This window comes from Aptenodytes patagonicus, chromosome 15, assembly GCF_965638725.1.
Source record: "Aptenodytes patagonicus chromosome 15, bAptPat1.pri.cur, whole genome shotgun sequence".
NCBI classification, from domain to species: Eukaryota; Metazoa; Chordata; class Aves; order Sphenisciformes; family Spheniscidae; genus Aptenodytes; species Aptenodytes patagonicus.
This window is the reverse complement of record NC_134963.1, coordinates 6,527,789-6,550,197: the sequence shown is the minus strand read 5'-3', so window position 1 is coordinate 6,550,197 and position 22,409 is coordinate 6,527,789. Positions and strand designations below refer to the sequence as shown.

Here is a 22,409-nt window from a genome sequence, read left to right as displayed (position 1 = left end):
CGGGCGGAGCAGGGCGGCGTGAGGGAAGCGATAGCTTTTAACACAGGGCCGGAGGAGTCCCTCCTCGGCCCGGCGTCGTTTTATGGAAGAGACGCACCCCCTGTGTCTGCCCCTCTTTCTTCTGAGAATATTACCTGCTGGTTGCGGCAGCTAAATGCGACAGAGGTCTCGGGGATAACGAAGCTCCTGCCTGTAAAAATAAGTAACTGAGGAGAAAGGCCCTTCAAAACCTAGATTTCTTCTGGGCCACAACCAGGGGAAACGCCTCACTGGGGCCACCGTTAACTACAAGGCATTGACTGAAAGGAGAGCTGAATAATAAACTTCTCCCCCCGCCCTTTATTACAAAAAGAGTGCAAAACAGGGCTATCCTCCTATCACTAGTACTGCAAACCAAACCAGTGGGAGCTTTCAGTTTGAACACGCCATCGCTGCTGTCTGGAGAGGGACGCGCCTCTCAACAGACAAACATGCCAAGCGGCAAAACGTCACCGGCACTGGACCTCAGATCAAGTAACACAAAAAGCGTGTTGGTGCGGCATGGCGACAGCGAAACAAGGTATTGCCACAAACGAAAGAGACAACTCGGAATAAACCAACCTTGGATTTGCCGCTCTTCAAGAAGCCATCTGACTGATCAAAAGAGTCACAATTGTTGCCAGTACGGTGTGATGGTTGTGTTTGAATCTGCCATCACGAAGGCAGCCTCACACTGAGCTGCGTCATCTGTCTGCGTTACCCTTTGAAGGCATTTTGGTACAATGGAGCACTGCTCTGCGAAGGCAGACCTGCTAAATAACCAGGTACATTGCCGCAAACTACAGCCCCTGTATTAATCCCGTTTTCAGTGGGAATGATTCACTTCCTACTGATAACTGTTACGTGGTGGTAACCAATGATGGTCTTTTCACAAAAAAACCCCCCCTCTGATTTCTTTGAAGGCTATCCATAAGACATAAAGCAGTTAGCACGTTAATTACAAGCTAAGTTTATTGAAAACAAGGTAAAAATCACTGCACTTGACGACACAGCGCGAGAGGTACGTTTTTCCGTGGACATACGATACTGAGACTCTAGCCAGTAGAACAATTACACAGCTCCCCCTGCCCCACAGGCAAGCCCATTTCTTCTCTTAAATACAAGCCCTGTTTTAAATGCTAGCTGTAGCCACTGATAATAAAGCAGCTTGCATCTGAAACAGCATGTTAGAAATCACTTATTAAGCACCAGCTTAATAGTATTTGCTTACACAAATTTTTTTGCTCTCCCTCCCTCTATCCCTCATTGACTGTTTTGTGGGTTTGTTTTTTGGTTTTTTTTCTTCATAAGCACTTAATTCCTCCTTGGTACAAAATGTATCCAAAGCAAAGGCAAAATACTTTATACAACTTGCTGTGGAAATGTTTAATGTTGTTGCTACTTTGCCTCTTCACTGCCCAGGGCCTGACAGACTCTTGTTCATGAACTGTCTCTTCACAAAGCAGATCCACCACTGCAGAAGGAAGTACAAAGTCAGAAAATATGCAAAGTGGTTTCCATGCGATAAACAAAACAATGACTTCCAAGTATTCAACCTCTGACAAATAACAAACGTTAAGGCTCCAGTTTTGCACACAGTTTTCTACACTGGTTTCTACTGGAATTGAAAACGGGAGGACAGGAATGGACCCAATGAGTTTATAATACAGGACTCTGAATTAAAGTGGGACATTTTACTTTCTATTATTTCTATTTTTTTTTACTGTTTGTTCCAATATATTTATTCCAATATAATTATAAACAAGGGATGCATCAGAAAGCTATGACTTTGAAACTGAATTAGCCTAAGTAATTTCAGTATTAAATGCAGTCACATTTGCACATGAAACATATGAACAGTCAGGAGGTAATTAATGCATTGATTAGCTATTTTTTTTTAATCTGGATATGAGGCAAAATGGCCTACTTCAAAGAAGCTATCAAATCAGAACCGCCTGGGAAGATAAACAGCATCTCTCGTGCCTGTGAATTTCCATTTGAAAACCTAGCCAACAGCAGATGTGCAATACTTTGAAGAGTTGAACCAGACACCTCTTATTACTGCCCTGCTTTTTAAAGTAACCCAAATTGGCATTCGCTGTCTTACCACATTACAGATTAAATTTATTGATAACTTGCAGCCTCCTATCTCACTAGCCTTGTAAAACCAGGGAAGCTTGTGCCAAAGTTACCCCCATCTGATCCCTCACACCATCATCTCGCTTCTTTCTCTCCACACATTTCTGAAAAAACACACTAAGCCTCTCATTAAATCTGTGATGATCGCACTAAACTCTTACCTTACTAGGCTTGTCACTTTGAGGATCAAATACTTTTTCACAAAGGCGAAGACCAGTTTCTTGCCTCAGCTGCTGCAGGTAGGCCCTCATCACCTCTGAAACACAGCACAGGAAAAGACAGTGTAAACTGAGGCAGCACCAAGCCACACTGAATTTAACAGGGAAGCATCAGAGATCACTGCTTAAAGCAGAAAGTGAGTTTTCACATCTGCAGGTACTCATCGGCCGGCTGAGTTGGTTTGCTCAATTTACAGCCATAGCTGGGATTTTTATGATACTTGTACCAGTAAAAAGGATGATCCAAACTTGTTTTCTTCTCTCATTTACCTTTACTCATTATTGTGGGCTTCCTGTTCTGCCAGTGCAGCACTTGGCTTGGGCACCATTACAGGGTTTAGCTAGTGATTATGTTGATGCAAAAGGCAGATTCAGACTCCTATTAATCCAGGGGAGTCACTGGGCCCCCGAGGTCAGAAAATCCAGCTTCTGCTGCCCTCAGAAGACAGAACTGCAGATTTCGAAGATTCAGTTTTAAAGGTAATTTTTCTAGTTGCAGTCACAAAAAATGCAGCTGGTAAAGTATGAGCCCAAGGAAGCCTTCAGAGGTCCTGGATTAGCCTTACCTTCCTCCTGCTTGTTGGCAGGTTTGGCGTAAATGGCATTAAGCGGAAAGCCAGGCTCCCCGGGGATTGGGAAGTTAGTGATTCCTAGCGTGTACATTTCTTTCTCTCCTTGGCCTTTGGAGTTACACTGGAAGAACCAGGCAAACAATGGATTAATAGTTATAAACACAAGCTGATGGAGCGTTAGACCCAAATATTTTATCAATCTCTAACACATAAAAACTCAGCAAGAACAGCAACACGCCTCTTTGGAGATCCACGGCCTTAGAATATCTGTAGCTCTGACAACTGGCACTGGGGTGAACAGGATTATTTGTGCTACTAGGAGGAGAATATCAGCAAACCCCTTCCCAAGTACAATCCCCAGAACAGACTCAGTTTCCCTCCTGCACAGAAATTCACTTTTCTTACCTTTTGCAGCTTTTTCAAGCACTCAGAAATGTAGAGGGTTACATAGATCAGCGTTCTGTCAGCCTCGTTCTGCAAAACAAGAGCAAGCACAGAGCCCAGCCACTCTTAGATTAAGGGAGACTTTATGGAACTGATAAAAGTTTGAAACAGGAATGAGTTCAAGCCATTTTGGCCTACAATTTCCCCATGAGAAAGGGACTTGCAATTCATGACATTTACCCAACATTAAAAATTAAGTGGGAGGAAGGGGGAGTTTTTGTTATCTAATGGAATTATCTCATTGAACGTAAATTTATATTCACAGCACCAATCCTCCGAAGAACTACTATATGCACAGTATCTGAAAAAATTACCTTAATTTCATAATTTTTGAAGAAAACATTAGCTTTGAAGTAGTAGATGGCTTCATCTATAATATCTGTGTCCTTAGCTAACAAAAAAGAAATACAGAATTAAACAGTGCACCATTATACTACATTTGCTCATAACTTTTACTCACTGAAATACATAAATAAGGATTATTGCAAAGGCAAAACCTTGCTATTTAAAAAAAGCAGAAGACAGCACTATATAACAGAAAACAGTCATTGCCGTGTGAAACACTGGTGAGCTCAGACCATAATATTTAAGCTTCCTACTCTTAGCAGGAGCTTTAACCCCCGTCTTCTCCTCCCCCTATGATTTCTCACTTCACAAACAGCAGCAATTCAGCAGTTCCCCGCTTTCCTACCAGTTGAGTTTTAACAGCGTAAAAGTCTTCTCAGGACACAAAAATGTTTTTGGAGAAAGCATAACACCACAATCACACACAAATTTCATTATCCTCTTCAAAAAAAGTGGGGGGGAGCAGAACACATAGTGGCAAGCTTACCTGTGACTTTCATCTGCTTTTGCTACTGTCCGAGACTGCTTAAATCCAGAAACATTTCCTTTATATTTCCTTTCTCAAACTGAACCGCCACACTACTGGGGGATATCATGGCTGGGAAGTGTTACTTCACATGCCGAAGGGGAATGCGTACCAGGCTGCCTGTGGAGCCTCTTGGGATGCCCGCAACTTCAGTTCAATTTTTGAAGCCCCCTACCCTAGCCTGTCCTACTCCTCGTCCTTCAGAGCAGCCCAGTGTCTTCAGCCACAGCCCCAAAGCCCAAGTTCTCTGCAGCTAAACCTCCACTTCCTCTGACAGCAGAGGGTTCGCACCACCACGTCCTCCTCAAAACCTACTGAAGAGCACAGTGAGACACACGAGAATAGTAACCGTCAGCTTTAATTACTGAAACAACTGATTTAAGCACGGTGCATATTTTTCTGTGCATAATTATTTTCTATGATTTGCACAACTTAAATATTTGGAAACTTTTTTCCTCCTCTGCAAACTGCAAAGCACTCCATTTCCAACCTGCGACTCCTCTCGTCACTCTTGCTAGGCTTGGAGCAAACCGTGAGATGATTATAAGCTATACGCAGGCAGGTTTTCAGAGATTATTATAAACTTACTTTCCCGAGGCGCTGGGCCTTTGAACTGGCTTCTGATGGGTAACAGCGCCATGTTCCCAATTAGCTTGGTATCGGAGTCCATTAAGGTTGAGTGGTAAGCCTACAGATGGAGTGGGAAGGCTGGTTATTAATGCTACTGAAAATAGACATTTCCGTGTCCGATCACGTGTTCCCCGTGTCTTCATCAAAGAGGAGTCAGAGTCTAGTTCATTGCACAAACAATCACTATTTTCTAATTAGGCCCAGATCTCAGCGCCATTCTGGTGAAGGCCATGAAAGCATCATCACCGGCATCATCTACGGTCGCAGTGGCGGGAGACAGGGTAAAATTTGGTATGGCTGGTCTGCATGTGTTGCTTCTTCCCCAGGCTGCCTAACCCCATTCTGCGCAGCGCCAGGGGGTGACAGCCCTGCTCTCCTACCCAAGTATGGGGTATTGCACAGCCAATTGAAAGTTAGTTGGTCATTAAAAAAAGATTGTATTTTATTTCCATGTCTAGCTAATCATATTAGGTAATAATAAATAAAGCCAGGCTTAACACATACTCACACACTCAAAAAAAAGACCTTTCTGTGCACTCTAAAACTGGTCTAAGTTAAAAACCCCAAACCTTTCTGCGTATGACAGATTCTTCCTGGGAAACTGATTTTTAACAACTGATGACTTTAGTTTTAGGCACTTTCCAAACATTCCCACCACGCTGTGCCAGGCCACCGGGAAGCCTTCACCTCCTCACAGCTGAGGTTTTGCGGGGGGAGAGGGGGATGCAACTGGTGGGGGTAAGCATCCCCTAGCAGAAAAGCAGTTTATTTCAACCTGAGGGAGGTGGTGTGAACAAAACCAGAGCAAAGCACAGCTTTGTACCACACTCTCCCTCGCTGGAGCCGGGGGCTGCCACCCCCCCCCCGGCTGCGGGTGGATCCCTGGCAGGAGGAGGAGGAAGAGGAAGGCGCTGGCCTTGCAGCAGCCTCCCATAAACAGCAATTCCCTGCTCTCAGCAAGGCTCCCCGCAGCTGCGGCCCCTTTTCTCCCCCACTGCAGCTGCCCGTGGCCAGACCCCGGCAGCGGAGCCCCTTTCCCCCAGGCCAGGGTCACACCCGCCCTCCCCGGCCTGCCCCCCTCAGCCCCCCCCCAGCCCTCCCGCCCTCTCTCCCCGCCATCAGGGGCCGGCCAAGCGCCGGGTGCGAAGCCCCCCCTCACCGGCATCTCGAAGGGCAGGACGGAATTCGGCGGGGCCGGGCAGGAGGGGAGCAGAGAGAAGCTCGCAGCAAACCTTCCTCCTCTGCCTGCGCTGCAGGAAATGAGGCAGCAGAGGCGGTGCGAGGAGGGGAAGCCGGAGCGGAGGCCTGCGGCGTGCACCGCCCCGAGAGGCACCGCTCCTGCGAGAGCACCGCCAGCACGGAGAAGGTGCTTTGAAAGCACGCTCAGGTGGGGACTTGTTCGCTTCCCCCTCCCCGCCTTTGCTGTGGCCGGCACTGCCAAGTAACCCCTCCTCGGTCCCTCCGTGCAACCCTTCTCTTTTCCAGCCACCCTGCCATCTTGCTTCCTCGCTGGCAGAGGCAAGCTCCTGTCCCCGGCGAGGGTCAGCGCTTGACAAGGGCGCAGGTGGGGACGCTTGGCTCGCAGCCGGTTTTCCCTCCCGCACGTTTGCGGCGCTCCTGGGCATCGCTTGCTCTGACCCGACGTGCAAAGCGCAGCCGGCTGGACGGGGCGCTGGGTGTAAGGAAGGACAGAACGGGTCCAAACATGTTGTGTTTGGAGGGACCCAATATTTGAAGCTGCACGCTCCTGTTACTATCAAGCCATAACCTTCTGTGTGACCCAGCGTGCTGAATTTGTCCCGTGGTAAATGGCGTTGAGTCAGGGAGAAAAAAATGGGGAGAGTTGGAAGGCGAGTCAAAGTAATCTAACTGCAGGGCTGGGGTTTCTCCTGTCGACAGTCCGTGAGCGTGACTTGTCCCGAGGATGTGCCAGTCTGGAGGTGAGTTAAGCCACCAAAGTTTTCCCAGTGTTGGATGGTTTAATTCAGCCAGATCGGATCCCGCTGTGATGTGATTAGCTCCGTGTGAGCATAAAGATTTGCCTCATCATGAGGTTAACCTACACCATAACTATTAAAAAACAAATATATTCAGGGCTTTTGGCCCCATGTTTTAAAGCTCTGAAGAGCTGATTTTTTTTCATCTCTTCCTGGTGACCACAATGACTATCTTGAAACTGAAGTCTCAGCATTCACTAAGTGTCTGGAGCTGGGAGTAAGGTTTTAGAAATGCTGAGTATCATGAGACTTGTTGTAGAGGTCGTAAGGCTGGCAATTTTTGGAAACCTGGCTTTGAAAAAACATTTTAATAGCTCTTAGGTGACATCTTATTTCCCGCTTTTTCTTTGTTCCCATTTAAAAGATCCCATGCGATCCTCCCTGACCTCCACATACGGATTCTGGGGAGCCCTTTTCCTCTAGACGCGCAGGATTTGCTGGTCTGTTGAACCCCTCTCCCTGTTCTGGCTCTGCTTTGGAAAAAGCAGATCCTTACTTCAAAAATAAGCACCGTATCAACAGTATGAACATTTAACCATTTATTTAAACAGACAGGAAGAACAACCCTACTGATGAATAAGAAAAAAATGACACCTTCCGGACTAGAAGCAAGAAACTACAAAACTAAACTCCGCGCCAGGCTGCTATCACGCCCCAGGTTTAGGTAAGTGCAGTTGCCGCCAAGTATTCAATCCCTGATTTGGTTTCCATTACGGGGTATCCTTGCACTCAGACATTTGCTAACCAAGCTGCTCCTACAAAATGACATCAATTGTTCTCATTCTACTGAAATACTTGGCTGCTCATATTTTGTGAGGATGGGGTTAATTTCTAATACATGAACTACATATAGACAGATGATATGCCTACATATAAGCATTCACTGATGTTAAGCATTTCACAACCGTGAGGCCCTTTTTGGAAAATATTTTAATTCAAGGACTCCATGAGTAAATCTCGTTCCATAGGGTTAAGGAAAAGGAAAGGTTAGTATGTACTTGGACATAAGCAGCAGAAAAACACATCCTGAAATTCAGCTGAATGTAGCTAATAAATTGGACTAATAGATTTTAGAAGCAATAAAACATGTTTTGAAACACTCAAGATGCCCCAGGAACAGTCTGTCTATATAAAAGAACTACAAACGGTGAGGGGTAAATTCAGCAGTACATTTTCCTATAGGTCTTGAATTATTATCTGATAGAACTGTGTGTTAACAGCTACATCCAATTCCAGAATTGATGCTACTTGCCTGAAAAATTCCTAAGACCATTTTTACATGTATTTAGTTACTTAGGTGAGTATGTTCTTTGGAGATAATGTGCTAAAGTTTTGCTTCTCTGAAAGCACCACACATTGTACTATAGAGGTAATGTATGTCCATAGTAGGTGTACGAGTTCTTTATTCAGGGGAAAAAAAGCTTACTTATTTGTTGCTGAATTCTTCATTAACTAACAAGTTTCTAATGCGGTTGCACAAGACCATCCCCGAGTTCTGTTTAAGCTGATTTTAAGTGTTGTGCTGTGCTTAAGATGTTATCGATGTATAAACCACTTAAAGCCATGTGCAAATTGTACAAAAACCAGCCTTAAGAAGGCTTAAAATCTCAGCTCTTCCAAAGTGAATGTAAAACACTCGTTCTCTGAGAAGGGTGGGAGACCACCCACTGACTTCATGTCCCTTTGAAGTTGCCAGTCATCTCTTCGCCTAATTCAGGTTCAGTTCATGAAGTACAATTTTCACCCTTTAGAACAATTCTTTATCTCATCTAATAATGAAACTAACTACTCAGTACTGGAGATTAATATTTATTACAACATATTCATATTCAGCTTTGCCTCTTTTGCAGATGATTAGATTTTTTCCAAGCGTGCCTATGCTTAAATGAGATCCATCTATGTGGGGAACTTTTATATGTACTAACGCTAGCCTATGTATTTTATAACACACACGCATAAGAATAAAAATTGTTTATTAAAATAGTTAAGAGGCCATATACCTCACTCTTCACTATAAATATTAGTTATCTTACAGATAAAACATCAAGTATGTTTGTGTAGGGGTGGATTTTTTTTTTTCATTTTTTATTTTTTAACACAAGCAAGGTATTTTCCTCCCATTTTTGAACATCCATTTTTTACTCATCCACATGATCTTGAAAGTACTCATCCACAAGAGGAGATTTATCTTCTTCGCATTCCTGCCAAAAAGAAAACAAAAAAGGTAAAACCTGACATTTCCCTAGTGGCTGTTGTACATTGTCTGTTCTGTGACGTTTTATTTTAGAAACCACAACAGGAACAATGTCTAATATGGTTCCATAAAACATGTAGCAAAACTTTCTGAAAAGCAATTTGTTTCTAGAGCTATCGAAATTATATAGGTCAAAATCTAGATCCAGGTATTCTGCATACTTACGAGTACAAAACTGAATTAAAAAATGGAATAAAAGCACTGGACTTGTTCCTTAGGATTTATGAGCTGAGTAATAAAACCAGATGGGGCTTGGAACAGATTTTAACACAGCAGTCTTTTATCATGTATTTTACATGACAGAATTTACTCCTAATCTATATCTCATATACAACACATGGGTTCAACACAGGAATTATCAGGGGAGTTTGAACAGTCATGTAGGAAGAAATCTTAGTGATCTTAATGGTCCTTTCTGACCTTTGAAGTTTAAAATTCCGTTATTTTTGGAAACCAAAGCATTACTTCTAAACACAACCATTTGATCAGTCTGCATATGCAAGATGGTATTAAAGAATTTCACTTTTGTAATTGTAAATGAAGACGATATAAGCATTGTCACTGAAAGACTAAACATGGCTTATTTTGAACCGTACTATGACAGTAATTTATTAGCAAGGCAAAGAACATATTTATATTACAACTTATATTATGGATCCTTTTTAATTTTTCATTTTATCATCAGAAGTACCTTACCTTTGGTTCTTTAAATTCAAGATCTTCTCCATACTGAATGGTAAAGTCTATGTGCTGCAGAACAATGTTTATGCTTTCCTCATCGGAGCGATCAAAAGGTAGAAATCGAACCATACCATAGTCATCAATCTAGAGGAAGGATTCAAAGGATGTTGGTAAGAAAATGCAGTAAGTTAGTTCTCAATCACAGCACTCTGAGCCACTTCCTCAAACCACACTTAGGTCTTCCTTGTCTGGACTGCTAAAATACCATTTAAAGCCACGCTGCAAACCAATGGCAATTCCCCACTCAGAACACCTGGCTATCAGTCCTAAGTTCTACACAGTAGAAAAAGCCGTTTTCCAAAATCGCTAATAGAACAGGGTTCACAGAAAATGTATTTGTTACAATCCAAATGGGTGTACATACACACACACACACACACTCAAGAATCTTATGCTAATCTGAAAAAAATCAAAAACCGAGTTAAAAATAGGCAAAAAGTAAAATGCTCGAGTGCCTGAGAATCTTTTAGATCCCGGCTTTGTTAATAAGTCTGGTAGGTAAATACGTAGTCTCGAGGCGAGGCGGGGAGAATTATTATAGTACATACAGTATCTATAACAGCAATGAAGTCAGCAACCAAACAGTGTGGTTTATAAATACAGGACTGAATTTAAGGGTACCAGTTATAAAGCAATATACCTACCAATCCACATATAGATTTAGTCAGTTTTTTAAACATTTTGCTTTTCAATATATTTGTAGAGTCTTCAATCATAGAATACATATCTGGATCTAAGTACCTGGGAGAAACAAAGTCATCGTTAACACTGAAAGAATCCTTGGCCAGAAAGCAAATGAGTCATTGTGCTTTTACATAGCGACCAAAACCACCCATTGTTCTGTGATCTGAATGAACTAGCTTCATATCAAGAGAACTTAAAATGTTTAAAAATATTTTTTTTAAGTATTTGAACATCTCAGATTACGATTGCTAGCAGAAACAACTGAAGTGTTTTTGGGGGGTTTTTTGCTAATATACTTGTATACTCAAGAAAGCTTTGAGGAAGACCGCAGGGAAAAACTTTAATTTTGTAATTTTAGCACAAATGTAAAAGTAACACAGAAGTAATTCAGTATGTTCAGTACCAGAAAACTGATAGGATCACCTCTGGTTTAGGTTTTGAAGTGCAGTACCCTGGTGGGCACAGTACCCTGGAATGTCATTCAGAATGACATAACTTATTCAAGATAATTACTTACAGAAAAATCCAGAGATCTGTACAAACATGGAGCTAGCCTTTTGACTCCGACTAAATTGTAAGCATCCTATCCAGACATTTAAAGACTATGTTCGATATAAAACAAATGCATCTTCTCCCATTCGAAAAGAGTATGTTTTAATTGTGGGAAACATTAGACTGAATTTTGAGTGAAGTTTACCTCAAGATATTACACTACAGACTAAGTAATTTGTTGGAACTTACTTTTCTATTTCCTTCTTGGCTTTCTTGCTCAGCAAATCCATTTTGGTCATGATGTTAATCTGTGGAATCTCTAAAGATATCATTGCACTGAGTGCTGCCAGAATTCCAGAGATAAACTTAAGGAATATGAAAAATGATGTAGTTAAGTACAGAAAAACACAATACAAACATGCAGGACGCTCTACCACAGACCAAATCTAGCTAATGAATATATGAAACATGGACATGAGGCCAAGTGGGGAGTCCTTATCTCTGTTGGAAAAGGGAGGTGCTGAGCTTCCCATCTGCCATCTTATTTCCAGAGCCTCAACTCTGGATCTGCCATTGAAAAGGCCATTTCAAAACTCAAAGCCCATCTCAGGATTCTTACTGCTAGACGGGGAAAGTGGCCTGCTCGCTCTCCAGATCTGAGCAAGCTCTCATAGGATCACTGAGGAATTTAGGGTGGAAGAGACTTTTAAAGGTTATCTGGTTCATACAACTGCTCAAAGCAGAGCCAGCTTCAAAGTCAGATCAGGTTGCTCAGGGGTTTTGCCCGGTCAAGTTTTGAGTAACTCCGTGAACGTACGTTACACAATCCCTCTGTGCCCCTGTTCCAGCCTGACCACTCTCGCAGTGCCGGTTTTCTTTACATCCAACTGGAATTTTCTTTGCTGCAACCTGTGTCTGCGGCAGCTGAAGACACCAATCGGATCTCCCCCAGCTTAGCATTCCTTCCTCTGGGCTAAACAAACCCAGCTCCCTAAATTGCTCAGACTTCTTGTTCTTTGTTGATACGAACTTTTACAACAGATTTCAAATGGATACCTTAAAAGATTCCACCATAAACTGAGAATCCACAAGAAAAACTCCACAGACACGGAATTCCCACTGCTGAAGCTGCTCCACCAGCTGTTTCATCACTGGCAGATGTGTGTAGAGTTCGATCTGACCTAGGGCACACTTAGGATGTTAGGATGCAGAAATGTGAAGCTAACAGGAAGAGTTATCAGTTATATAAATATGGGCATTGCACTTAATATGAATAAAAGCTGATAAAGCATCATCTTTCTTTTCAAACTCTGACTGTATTAGAACGAACTTGTACTGGAGAAGCGGAAAAGAAATAGAAGGGTTTTTTCCTCCCTTGACCGCCAATTAGTGTTAGTTAGCAGTTGCCATGGCATTCCCACACCATATGATGCTATTAAAAGTCAGTGCAGTCACCCAGGTTAGGCTGGGACCAAGTTCACTTCTGAAACGTCTGAAAGTGACTCTGACAACTGTCGATAATGCAAAAAAAAAAAGCGTGAATGATTACAACCAACAAAGAAAGTACTGCAAATTTTATATTGCATATGAAGAGCGATACCAAAGCAATGGCGTTTGTTTACCTGGGCAGTCAAACAACACGTAGTCGTCCTCCACGTGCCCAAGGCTCTCCTCTAGCCAGTTGAAGTTATTGGCAAAGTATTCCATGCAAAACACCAAGCCGCCGTTGGGACCAAACCTCAGGGATTCATCTTCCATGACGTCGTCCACTTCTATTAGCTCACGGATGTCTGGAACAGCAGGCACACGAGGCGGCTTTAGCTCGTTTGCTTACGGCGGCGCCCAGCGGTCACCGTGCGCGGCCTCCCGGCGCTCACCTGCCATGACGGGGTAGCTGAAGAGCTCCGCGGCCGGGTCCAGGTTGACCACCTGCACGGCGCGGCCCAGCGCCTCGCAGTGCTGCACCATGGTGGAGCAGTACGTGCTCTGCAAGGCACACGCACGCCGTCACGGACCGCCACCACCACCACCACCACCACCACCACCGCCGCCCGCCCCCCCCCCCCCCCCGCCTCACCTTCCCGCTGCCCGCCGGGCCCATCACCAGCTGCGCGTACCGGGGCATGGCGGCAGACCGGCGGCCTCCGCGCAACGGCGAAGCGGCGGTGACTGGCCGCTCCACCGCCCCGTAGCTCCCCTGGTCACGTGTCCCGGGTAGCCTACGGCGCGCACGCTTCAGCCGGCGCGCACCCTCTCCAGTACGGAGCGCCGGCGGGCTCAAACCGCGCACCGCCACGCCCCTCCCCGTCACGCCGCGCGGTCTCCGGCGGCGCGCGGCTCTCGCGAGACGGCGGCGGCGCTGGGGAGGGCGCACGTGCCGCGCGGTGTGCGGGAGCCGTCGCCGCCGCTGGAGGAGGAGGAGGAGGAGCCGCCGCCTCCCCGCCACCGCGGCCTGAGGGGCCTCCCGGGTAACGCCACGCCGCTGCCTCCCCTGGGCTCCCCCGCCCCTTTCTGCGGGAGCCGCGCTCCGCCGCCGCCCCGTCCCAGCAGCGGGCGGCCTGCCCCGGCGTCCCGCCGGCCGGCGGGAGGGCGGCCCCCCCCCCCCGCTACCAGCATCCTTCCCCCAGCTCCCCTCCCTTTCCTCCGGTACTGCGGCTCTGCCTCCCCTCGCCTCTTGTACCTCAGCATCCTCCCCCCTCAGGTACCCGGCGCCCTCCCCGCACTGCGAGCCTGCCCCTCCTCAGGTACCCGGCGCCCTCCTTTCCCTCAGCCCCGGCACCCTCCCCGCACTGCGAGCCTGCCCGTCCTCAGGTACCCGGCGCCCTCCTCTCCCTCAGTTCTGCCCCCCCCCATCCCACCACGTCTGTGACCCCCATCACGTCTGGTACCCCAGCACGCTTCCCCTTCCCCGCCACCTGCCCTCACTTTTATCCCCTACTACCCAGCGCCCTCCCTCCCCCGTTTGGGATCTCCGTGGGTGCTCCAGCATCCTTCCCCTCACCGTGACCCTCTGCCGCCTTTCCCTGCGGTCTCCCTACCGCGAACCCCACCACCTCTGGCGCCCTGGCATTTTCCCTCAGCTCTCTTCACTGCCCGGGCACAACATCCTGGCTCCGAGTCTTCCGCACACGTATCCTCCTTGCTCCCGTGATCCTGGGGGACTTCTCATGCATTGTAAACCTCTTCCCTGTTGAGTCCTATTTTCTAAACCCCTTGCCTGAAAACGTGTGCGTGCAAACCATTATTAATTGTATCAGTGGGTTGAGTCTGGTTTGCTTGTTTTGTGGTGTTTGGGGTTTTTTGTCAGTGTCCCAGGATCAGATTGAAACTCTTCAGACACTGATTTAAATGACCCCTTTTCTTTGCTAGTATACTGGCAGTACCTCCCCCTACTCCCCCAGTGCACCTACTGTTCATATACCACTGATTTACTGTTCATATACCACTGATTTACTGTTCATATACCACTGATTTAACATGATACTTCACATTTTGCTTAACCCAGTATGTTCTGTAATTCCATGTGGTGTTCTCGCAGATCTTTCTTCATTTTATGCTGCATTTTGTGGCACTTTGGGTTTTTTCCCCTTATGTGCTAGAATTGCATACTGCTTGGTATCTTTTGCAGCCATTTTCCCCATATTTTTTCATTATTTCTTGACTCCTATTTTTTCCCCCCTGATCTCTCCTGCTCTTCTTACCATTGTACCCATTTTCTCTGGGATTCGTCAGTCTCTGGGATTCTTGTTGAGTTGGGAAAGATGTGAATAACTTCAACCCAGAACTTAGGTCCCGATTCTTTTGTTCTGTGACTTCCAGGCTTGTGACATGGCCACAGATGTAGCTGAGCCTGTGGTCCCTGACTGCAGAGGAGACGTAAGGAGCGGTGCCAGGTCAGATGCTGACTATCCTCTTCGGGTTCTCTACTGTGGAGGCAAGTGCTGAAGGGGCGGTTGTCCACGATTCTTATAATGTGCTGTTTGTGAGGGCAGCCTAGCAGAAAGAATGAGAGAAGCGGAGATTTTCTTTTGGTCAGGGCAGCCTAGCAGAAAGAATGAGAGAAGCGGAGATTTTCTTTTGGTCAGCTTTTATTGAGAAGCTAGACCATGGTCAGCTTGACCTTTCTGATTGTCTCTGAAATAGCTTGTGTTGTGTATGTTATCTAAAGCATTTTTGGTGAAATGTAGGGGTCTTCCGTCTGAGACATGGAGGTACCAACGGCTTTCTGTGTGTAAAAGTTGCATTAGTGGGAGTGGTGCTCAGACTGTGAACTGTTGAGCAGAGATCTCTTCCTGCAAAAAGCCATTAAAGCCTTTAGCACAGAAAAGGCCTCTGAGCATTGGTATGACAATAAGAACTAAAGTTAGAATTAATGAAATTATTCTTTACTCATTACATTTGTAGTTATGTGGATGAAATGTAAAGGGAAATAAATAATCCTGACAGGTATGTTTTTCAGATAGGTATGTTATTTTGCTTTGGGCTTGAATACAGTTGCAGGGGATTAGGAAAGAATCTCTGTTGTGCGTGAAAGTCTGCACGATTGGTCTGGGTGTGTTCTGGGGCTGAGCCCCTCTTTTGGACACTGGCAGCTCTTGGAAAAAGAAAAGCTAACCAAATCACGTGGTAATTTACTGGGTATATCTTTTGCCTCTGGTAGAACTAATGTTTCTTTCTGTAACCTTTCCCAAAGCTGTAGGCACCTCCTTCCCTTCCTTCATTGACTGACTGCTCTTGCTGTGATAGTTTTATCCTAATGCAGGGCGTGTGAGCAAATGACTAATGACAGAAAAATTAAAATGTGGAGTGGTATCAATAAAGTAATCTTTTTGAGTCAATGTGTGGTTATAACCAGAAGTTATGACGTAAGAAGTCATCTCTAACTTTAAAATACCATTTTGAATTTGACAGCTAAGGCTGTAAGTGGAGAACTTCTTTTTGTAATCTGTTCTTTTTTTTTCCCCCCCCTCCCTTCTTTCTCCAGTCTGTTCATTGCCAACAGAGGTGAGTTAATTTTTTTTTGTTGTCAGAGTTTCTTCCTCTGTCCTATGATTCCTGACTACGATGATTCTTTCTGATCTTTTCTGGCTTTTCGTAATTGTGGCAATTCTGGGCTTCAGCCACTGTCATCTTTAGGATGGCACGAGGTTTCTTATGCGCCAGTGTAGTATTGGTATTCAGTCATCTTAAGGAGAAATGGCTGGGCTGAATTGCAGATATATTTTGGTGTATTTGTTCGTGACGTGTTTTGTAGTTACTCTGCTAACAACATTCATATGACCTTTCTTCTCCAGTACTGCGAATACATGCCTGATGTGACTAAATGCAGACAATGGTTAGAAAAGAATTTTCCAGATGAGTTTGCAAAACTTACAGTAGGTAAGAATCTTCTCTGTTTTCTAACTGATATGTGCCCTTAGACATATTCAGAAATCTTTGAGCTTGTCCAGGTCTCATCTCTTCCCTTTTCCCGCTGTATCAAGTGTGAAAGCTAATCATTTTCTTAGGAGTCTGCCATGCTTTTGGATGCTGTGGAAAATATGTTTGATAATGTCAGAAAACACTGAATAAACAATGTGTAGTTTCAGTAATAATGTTTGAGCTTTCTTAAGGTTCCTACTGTAACCAGTCATCCATGCACTTGTTTCCCATCAAAGTTAGTTTATCGGATTTTATGTCTGTCCAGTCTACTGTGGGTGGCTGGAGGAAAGGTCGTTAATAAGAGGGAACTTGTTCGTTTGCATTTGGAATTTCAATATTAACCCTATCATTAATTTTTGTCTCTCTGTGGAAATTATGTGAAGAGATTGTATTGAAATTGTAACTGTATCTTTGAGCGAAGGCTTTTCTGAAGTCTAGTTTGCGTAAGTACTATAATGAAGTTGTAACACGCATCAGTCAAGGGGCCGCTGCACTTAAGCAAAGAGTCTACGGATTTAGCAAAATATCACTACCTTACTTCCTGTTCCTGTGAGGCTGTGGTTGCCTGACCACTAAATTTGTTCTCTTTCTTCTCCCCGCTCCTTTCTGATGTGTTTAAGAAAATTCACCTAAACAGGAAGCTGGGGTTGGAGAAGGCCAAGGAACTGCGGGAGAAGAAGAAGAGAAGAAGAAGCAAAAGAGAGGCAAGGTCTAAATAGTTGATTGTGGTACCGATTTATAAGCAGTTTGGGGCGTCCCTTTCTCACCTGCTGGTCTGGGCTATGGCACGGATTCCTTGCATTTTGGTTGTTAGCTACGCTTTGGCTCTGCACAAAAGATACAAGTACCTTTCTTCCAGTGGTAGCAGAGTTAGTGCAGTGATATATGCTGATGAAAGAATTGGATGGTAGTAATAGCAAGTGAAAGATGACCTGCATCATGTGTCTCACTGTTCCTGTCATTGCTATTGCCCTTATTCAGGGAGTAATTCCTCTCAGCCTAAAATGAGCTGGCACGCCTCCCAGAATACTTGTTTCTGCCCTGTTTAACAGCAGTTTGTAGGTTGCTTGCGGAGCAGAACAAAGCCTGCTTTCCTCTATTAATGCCTCATGACACTGCTTTTGCCTTTTTTCCTTCCACCCCTCCTCTGTATTCATGTAACAGGATTTGGTTTTATGCTTTTAGTACTGTCACCTATGTCTCCATTAACACTATGTCTCTTCCCAGCAATACTAATGAAAAACATTTTCAAAAACCAACTTCGGAAGATATAAAATATATGAAACAATTTAAACACACTTTTATCTTCTATTGTTGGAGTTCTTTCTGTTTAATTAATTAACATACTTCCCAGCATAAATCAGAATGCTGGGGTTGTTAATACGCATTTGCCTGTGGAGTGTCAGTTGTGTCTGTAGTGCTTCAGAAATTATGGTCAGTAGCCCAGTAAGATTCAGATTTTAAGCCACATATCGCTGCAGATGTCTTATTTTTGTCTCTTGGTAACCAGTTATGTTTACCTTGTCAGTAGGCTATGTGTAGTGACAACAATAATTTACGTTCTGTAGCTTGGATGCTTTTCCCAGAGACTTCAGGACATTTTCTTTCAACATTAATTTATTGTGTGGGGTGGTATGGTTAGCTTTCAGTCTGGTTTTTGGTTCTAAAATAATAGTGTTTAAAATATTTAGGGATTTTCTCCTAGAATCTAAAGTTTCATGAAAACTTACGGTATGGTGTTAAGTATGATGGTATAAGATTGACCGTAAGAGAGAGGGTGAGGAAAAACTTAACTAAGACACTGCAGAAATTTACTGAAGAAATTTTAAGACAGAAATTTACTGTCTTAAATTACTGGATACCAATTTATAATAATGTAGAATTGAATGTGCTGCATGTTAGAAAAAGTAGTCACAAGGGGTTAGTTCGCTTGTCATAAATTCTTTAGGTTTTCATGCTGAGAAGGCTCGAGAATGTGAAACTTTGGTTACCCTGGAGTGACTTGATGACTGTATACAAAGTTAACAGAGATCTTAATCTGACTTGAAGAATCCTAATGAGTGGAATATCTTTTGCATCCTTTACTCAGACTAATAAATGCCTGATACGTGAAGTGTTCCCTCAGGTTGGCCCAGAAACAGACAATAAGAAAGAAGATGTTAAATCATGTGGAAGTTTGGCAGTCAACTACTGTAGCTGGCTTCTTTTTCAGAGGCGGGTGTTTTCTGCTAGCTCATGGATAGATATATGGTTCATACTGGGGTCGTGCACGGATATCTAGAACTTAATCTGCTGTTTAAACCAGCAGCCTGAGTAGACACGTCCTCGTGGCCTCAGTAAATGGACGTGAGTAAGTTGCTTTGCCTCGGTCACAAACCCTAAAGATGTTAAACTCATGAAAAACATTAAAGTAACAGTTTGTTCCTAGGATTACAACCAAAGAACAATTCCTGAAAGAGGGGTTAAATGTAGACCAAATGCAGTGATTAGTAAAGTGGGGGGAAAAACCCTTTTTTGATAATTGTAGCAGGGTTCTGCTGGGCAAGCTGTACTTGAAGGCACATTTGACATGCATATATTGTTATTTCTTGTAATATTGGGCTTTGACATGGGACCTTTCTTCAATAATAATAAGAAAACCTGAATGTGAGACAATGTGCAAAATACTTTTTTTTTTTACCAACACAGATGGGGAGATAACAGTTTCTTTGTTTATAGAGATGAAATCTGACCTTATATGCTTTTTTCTTTGAGTGTGACATCATTTAACTAATTATGTGACCTTATACTCTGTTTTAAAGGTGGAAGAGGTCAGATAAAACAGAAAAAGAAGACTGTACCACAGAAAGTTACAATAGCTAAAATTCCTAGAGCAAAGAAAAAATATGTCACAAGAGTATGTGGCCTTGCAACGTTTGGTGAGTTGACTTTTTTGTTCTGTGGGTTTTGTTGGTTTCACACGTGCTTGCCTTTAACCTCATGTTTCTTCTGGTTGTATTACATGGAGCGATCCGCTTCCATCTGTGCGAGGTGAAAGTCCCAAGGTGCTTTTAGCAGTTCCAAAGCATGCCGAAGGTACACCGACTTCCCTCAGTGAGAAATTATTAAAGTCCTTATTTCCATGGTGTTTGCAAACAAATAGGGTTGCAGGTTTTTTTGAAACAGGGCTTCCCATAGCAGTTCCCTTGTTAGACTTCAGAGTGGTCTATTGTCTTTAATTATAAACATGTGTAATTTCAAAAAGTTTCTTATTTCCATCAAACCTGTAAATATGTTCTTGACAATTTTACCTATTCTTGAGACTGATTAAGTAAGGCTTCCACTGCCTTTCTAGTAAGGCAGTCAAATTATTACCAAAGTACACTAACAATGCTGTCCTGCGTAGCTTTGGTTCAGCTACAAACAGCCACTTGGCGTTTATAACAACATCTTACTTCACACATTGACCACGAATTCTGTTAAAAAGGTAAGTTTTAACCTTGGTTGTATTAACAAGATACGTTACCTATTTCCTGCATGAGAGTATCATCAAGTTTTCTTGAGGGATCAGTAATATGCACTAGCTTGATCTGAACTGGTTATGTACCTTTGTGCTGGAAGCCAGTCTCAAAAATTGTTGGGACATGTTTCTGAAAAGAGCATACTGAAGCACTTCTATGGAAAAACTTGCTCAATAACTGTGGAAGTTACTCAGAACCGGAGGTGCTTTTTAAACAGTTCTGCGTGTGCTCTTCTGGTGAGTGCGTGTAGGATAGACCTGTGGAAACAGAATGTGCAGAGGACATTCAGCGATTTTTACCTTGAAGAGTTTGATAGATTTGTAGTCAGTTGTTTTGTATGTAAACAGCAGACTTTTGCTTTCTGTAGCAAAGCTTTAACTGTAAACTGTCACTAGTTTTTCAACAGCTAAAACAAGATTTTGGTTTTAAACTTGAGAAAATACTTCTATGACAATGACTGTACTTAAACTGTCCATTTTCCCATCACCAGAAATTGATCTTAAGGAAGCACAAAGGTTTTTTGCTCAGAAATTTTCCTGCGGTGCCTCAGTAACAGGAGAAGACGAAATCATCATTCAGGGGGATTTTACAGATGACATTATCGATGTAATCCAGGAGAAGTGGCCTGAGGTAATAAACCCTTTCTTCTGTCAGAACGCTCGTTTTCCACGATAGCCTGTGACTTTCTGGTGATTTTGAAAAAGGGTTTCATCTTCCGCAGCACAGATTGTTGTGCAAAAATAAAAGACCAGTTGTTGCGTTCCCACCTATGAATGACTAGATTAAGGAGTGATGAAACTTGAAGTCAAATGTTGCTTCCGTTGTCCAAGAAACATTAACTCCCTAAACATGTAGTGCTGTTACTGTGGATACTACAGTGAGGAAGGCATGTCGGAGTAAGTCCAGCTGTCACCTGTGGCTTCTTTGTGACCGTTTCTTAATGGTGAATGCCTAAGTATTCTTACGTTGCCATCCTATTTTTCAAAATCTCTTAAAATATTGCAAAATTAAAACAAAAACAAATAACAAAACCACACACTTGTGCTTCAGAAGAAGAGATTAGCTAATTTTGGGTTGGACTGAAATGTCGACGGTTGAGAGGTTTGGTTGCGCTGCTGTAATCGCAAGCGCTTTCTTTGACTCTCCCTCGTTCTGGTTATCTCCCGATTGGGTTCTTTCTGAAATAACTGTAGGCCTGTCTTTATTCAGAGCCCCGTAGATTCAGCTGTGTCCTATAGGCACACGTCACTCGCGTAGAATTTACAGCAGGGAGTCTCGGATGGTGCCGTATACTTCTCCCACGCTTCATTATGTGTACAGTGGTGAATACTGAGTGAGACACGTAAGAAGAAAATATACTTAATATGCTGTGTTTTGGCCTTTTTTTTGTCCTAGGTGGATGATGATAGCATTGAAGATCTTGGAGAAGTCAAGAAGTGAGAGTGAAAGACTACCTTTATTTAATTATATGGTTATAAATGATGTAGCCAAAGTGAGGCTTCTAAATCCATTTGCTCTGCAGTGAAACTGTGGAGAACCCGTATCCTTGGCATTTTCACTGTTCTGTATAGGCTGCTTGGTTTTTTTGTTGTGATATTTGCCAAAGTTAAATTGGGGTTCTATCATGCTTACGCATGAAGTAGATTTAAATAAAATTACTATTCCTCACCAAATACAGTTTCTGTTTTCTTTACAGCTACTTTCCTCTAACAATCTTACAGGAAAATAATAATTTAAGTCATTAAAAGCTTATTTTTCATCTGCTGTCCTTTCTGCTGAACTTAAGTGAACAAGGCACGTGGCTAATGTACAGAAACTCGTACCTCTGATTTCCCTGCATAAAATCTTAGAATGGGGCAAACGCTCTAAAGGTTTGTTAACAATTAAAGGAAAATGAATCCTGAAGTGGTCAGGCAGTTGGACTAGATGATCGTTGTAGGTCCCTTCCAACTGAACTATTGTATTCTATTAAGTGGAAACACTGAGGAACGTGTGAATATGTCTGAAACGTTTAGCCTGTTTTCCTAATTCCAAATGAACTCCTAGCCCTGCCGGTCTTCTAGGTGAGGCAATTTTAGTGGCTTTGTGCTTTTAGCATACTGCTAGTTCAAGAATGGTAGTAATTAACACAACTTTATAGTGACCACTGTTTGTTTCCACGAACTGTGTTCACGCAGCAGGTAAGGTGGGGTGCCAGCTGTGCTGCTCTGCTCTCCATACTCCTGCAGACAGCCTCAGGCATCGACTTGGTGCTTTGTATTTCACTGCTCCGTTTAATAACATTAAATGCTCCCTGGCGGCAGAGTCCTGGAACTGACATTCTCCTGTCACTGTAAAACTTAGATGAGGTCAAACCCAAGGGGGTGATGCATCGTGCACCCTGTCCTCTACCGGTAAAGTTCTTTTTTTCTGTGGTTTTTTGTTTAGA

At 43.6% G+C, this 22,409-nt stretch overlaps 3 protein-coding genes and 1 long non-coding RNA gene across 6 annotated transcripts; 2 read left to right on the top strand and 2 right to left on the bottom strand.

Moving 5' to 3' along the window:
- Positions 1-972: 972 nt before the first annotated feature.
- On the bottom strand, positions 973-6,130 carry ARPC3 (actin related protein 2/3 complex subunit 3). The gene is made up of 7 exons (XM_076353223.1): positions 6,052-6,130; positions 4,851-4,950; positions 3,706-3,782; positions 3,353-3,421; positions 2,942-3,068; positions 2,319-2,413; positions 973-1,492 (listed from the first exon to the last, which is right to left on the bottom strand). Exons 1-7 carry the CDS (start codon positions 6,055-6,057, stop codon positions 1,430-1,432), a joined length of 537 nt encoding a protein of 178 aa, XP_076209338.1. The 5' UTR covers positions 6,058-6,130; the 3' UTR covers positions 973-1,429.
- A 63-nt stretch (positions 6,131-6,193) lies between these two features.
- Positions 6,194-7,859, top strand: LOC143167611 (uncharacterized). The gene is made up of 3 exons (XR_012996568.1): positions 6,194-6,279; positions 7,254-7,329; positions 7,441-7,859. It is a non-coding gene; the product is annotated as an uncharacterized LOC143167611 (long non-coding RNA).
- Positions 7,860-8,682: 823 nt separating this feature from the next.
- On the bottom strand, positions 8,683-13,244 carry GPN3 (GPN-loop GTPase 3). 2 transcript variants are annotated; one of them, XM_076353220.1, is made up of 8 exons: positions 13,138-13,244; positions 12,938-13,046; positions 12,683-12,850; positions 12,117-12,241; positions 11,310-11,425; positions 10,529-10,625; positions 9,840-9,968; positions 8,683-9,090 (listed from the first exon to the last, which is right to left on the bottom strand). In XM_076353220.1, exons 1-8 carry the CDS (start codon positions 13,183-13,185, stop codon positions 9,028-9,030), a joined length of 855 nt encoding a protein of 284 aa, XP_076209335.1. In that variant the 5' UTR covers positions 13,186-13,244; the 3' UTR covers positions 8,683-9,027. The 2 variants fall into 2 exon arrangements, with proteins under 2 accessions (XP_076209335.1, XP_076209337.1); XM_076353222.1 differs by having other exon boundaries at positions 13,178-13,232.
- A 176-nt stretch (positions 13,245-13,420) lies between these two features.
- On the top strand, positions 13,421-21,654 carry DENR (density regulated re-initiation and release factor). Of its 2 annotated transcripts, none has more exons than XM_076352873.1 (8): positions 13,421-13,528; positions 14,880-14,994; positions 16,045-16,064; positions 16,355-16,439; positions 17,102-17,185; positions 19,283-19,399; positions 20,472-20,611; positions 21,377-21,654. In XM_076352873.1, exons 2-8 carry the CDS (start codon positions 14,889-14,891, stop codon positions 21,419-21,421), a joined length of 597 nt encoding a protein of 198 aa, XP_076208988.1. In that variant the 5' UTR covers positions 13,421-13,528; positions 14,880-14,888; the 3' UTR covers positions 21,422-21,654. The 2 variants fall into 2 exon arrangements, with proteins under 2 accessions (XP_076208988.1, XP_076208989.1); XM_076352874.1 differs by lacking the exon at positions 13,421-13,528 and adding an exon at positions 13,786-13,804.
- Positions 21,655-22,409: the final 755 nt, after the last annotated feature.

Coding starts and splice junctions, on each gene's coding strand:
- DENR (XM_076352873.1), top strand. CDS start 14,889: ATGGCCACAGATGTAGCTGAGCCTGTGGTCCCTGACTGCAGAGGAGAC. Junction 14,995..16,044: donor TCGGGTTCTCTACTGTGGAG/GCAAGTGCTGAA, acceptor TTCTTTCTCCAG/TCTGTTCATTGCCAACAGAG. Junction 17,186..19,282: donor GAAGAAGAAGCAAAAGAGAG/GCAAGGTCTAAA, acceptor TCTGTTTTAAAG/GTGGAAGAGGTCAGATAAAA.
- GPN3 (XM_076353220.1), bottom strand. CDS start 13,185: ATGCCCCGGTACGCGCAGCTGGTGATGGGCCCGGCGGGCAGCGGGAAG. Junction 13,047..13,137: donor GCCCGGCGGGCAGCGGGAAG/GTGAGGCGGGGG, acceptor TGTGCCTTGCAG/AGCACGTACTGCTCCACCAT. Junction 12,242..12,682: donor CGTGTTGTTTGACTGCCCAG/GTAAACAAACGC, acceptor AGTGTGCCCTAG/GTCAGATCGAACTCTACACA.
- ARPC3 (XM_076353223.1), bottom strand. Junction 3,422..3,705: donor TCAAAAATTATGAAATTAAG/GTAATTTTTTCA, acceptor CTTGTTTTGCAG/AACGAGGCTGACAGAACGCT. Junction 2,414..2,941: donor TGCCAACAAGCAGGAGGAAG/GTAAGGCTAATC, acceptor GCTGTGTTTCAG/AGGTGATGAGGGCCTACCTG.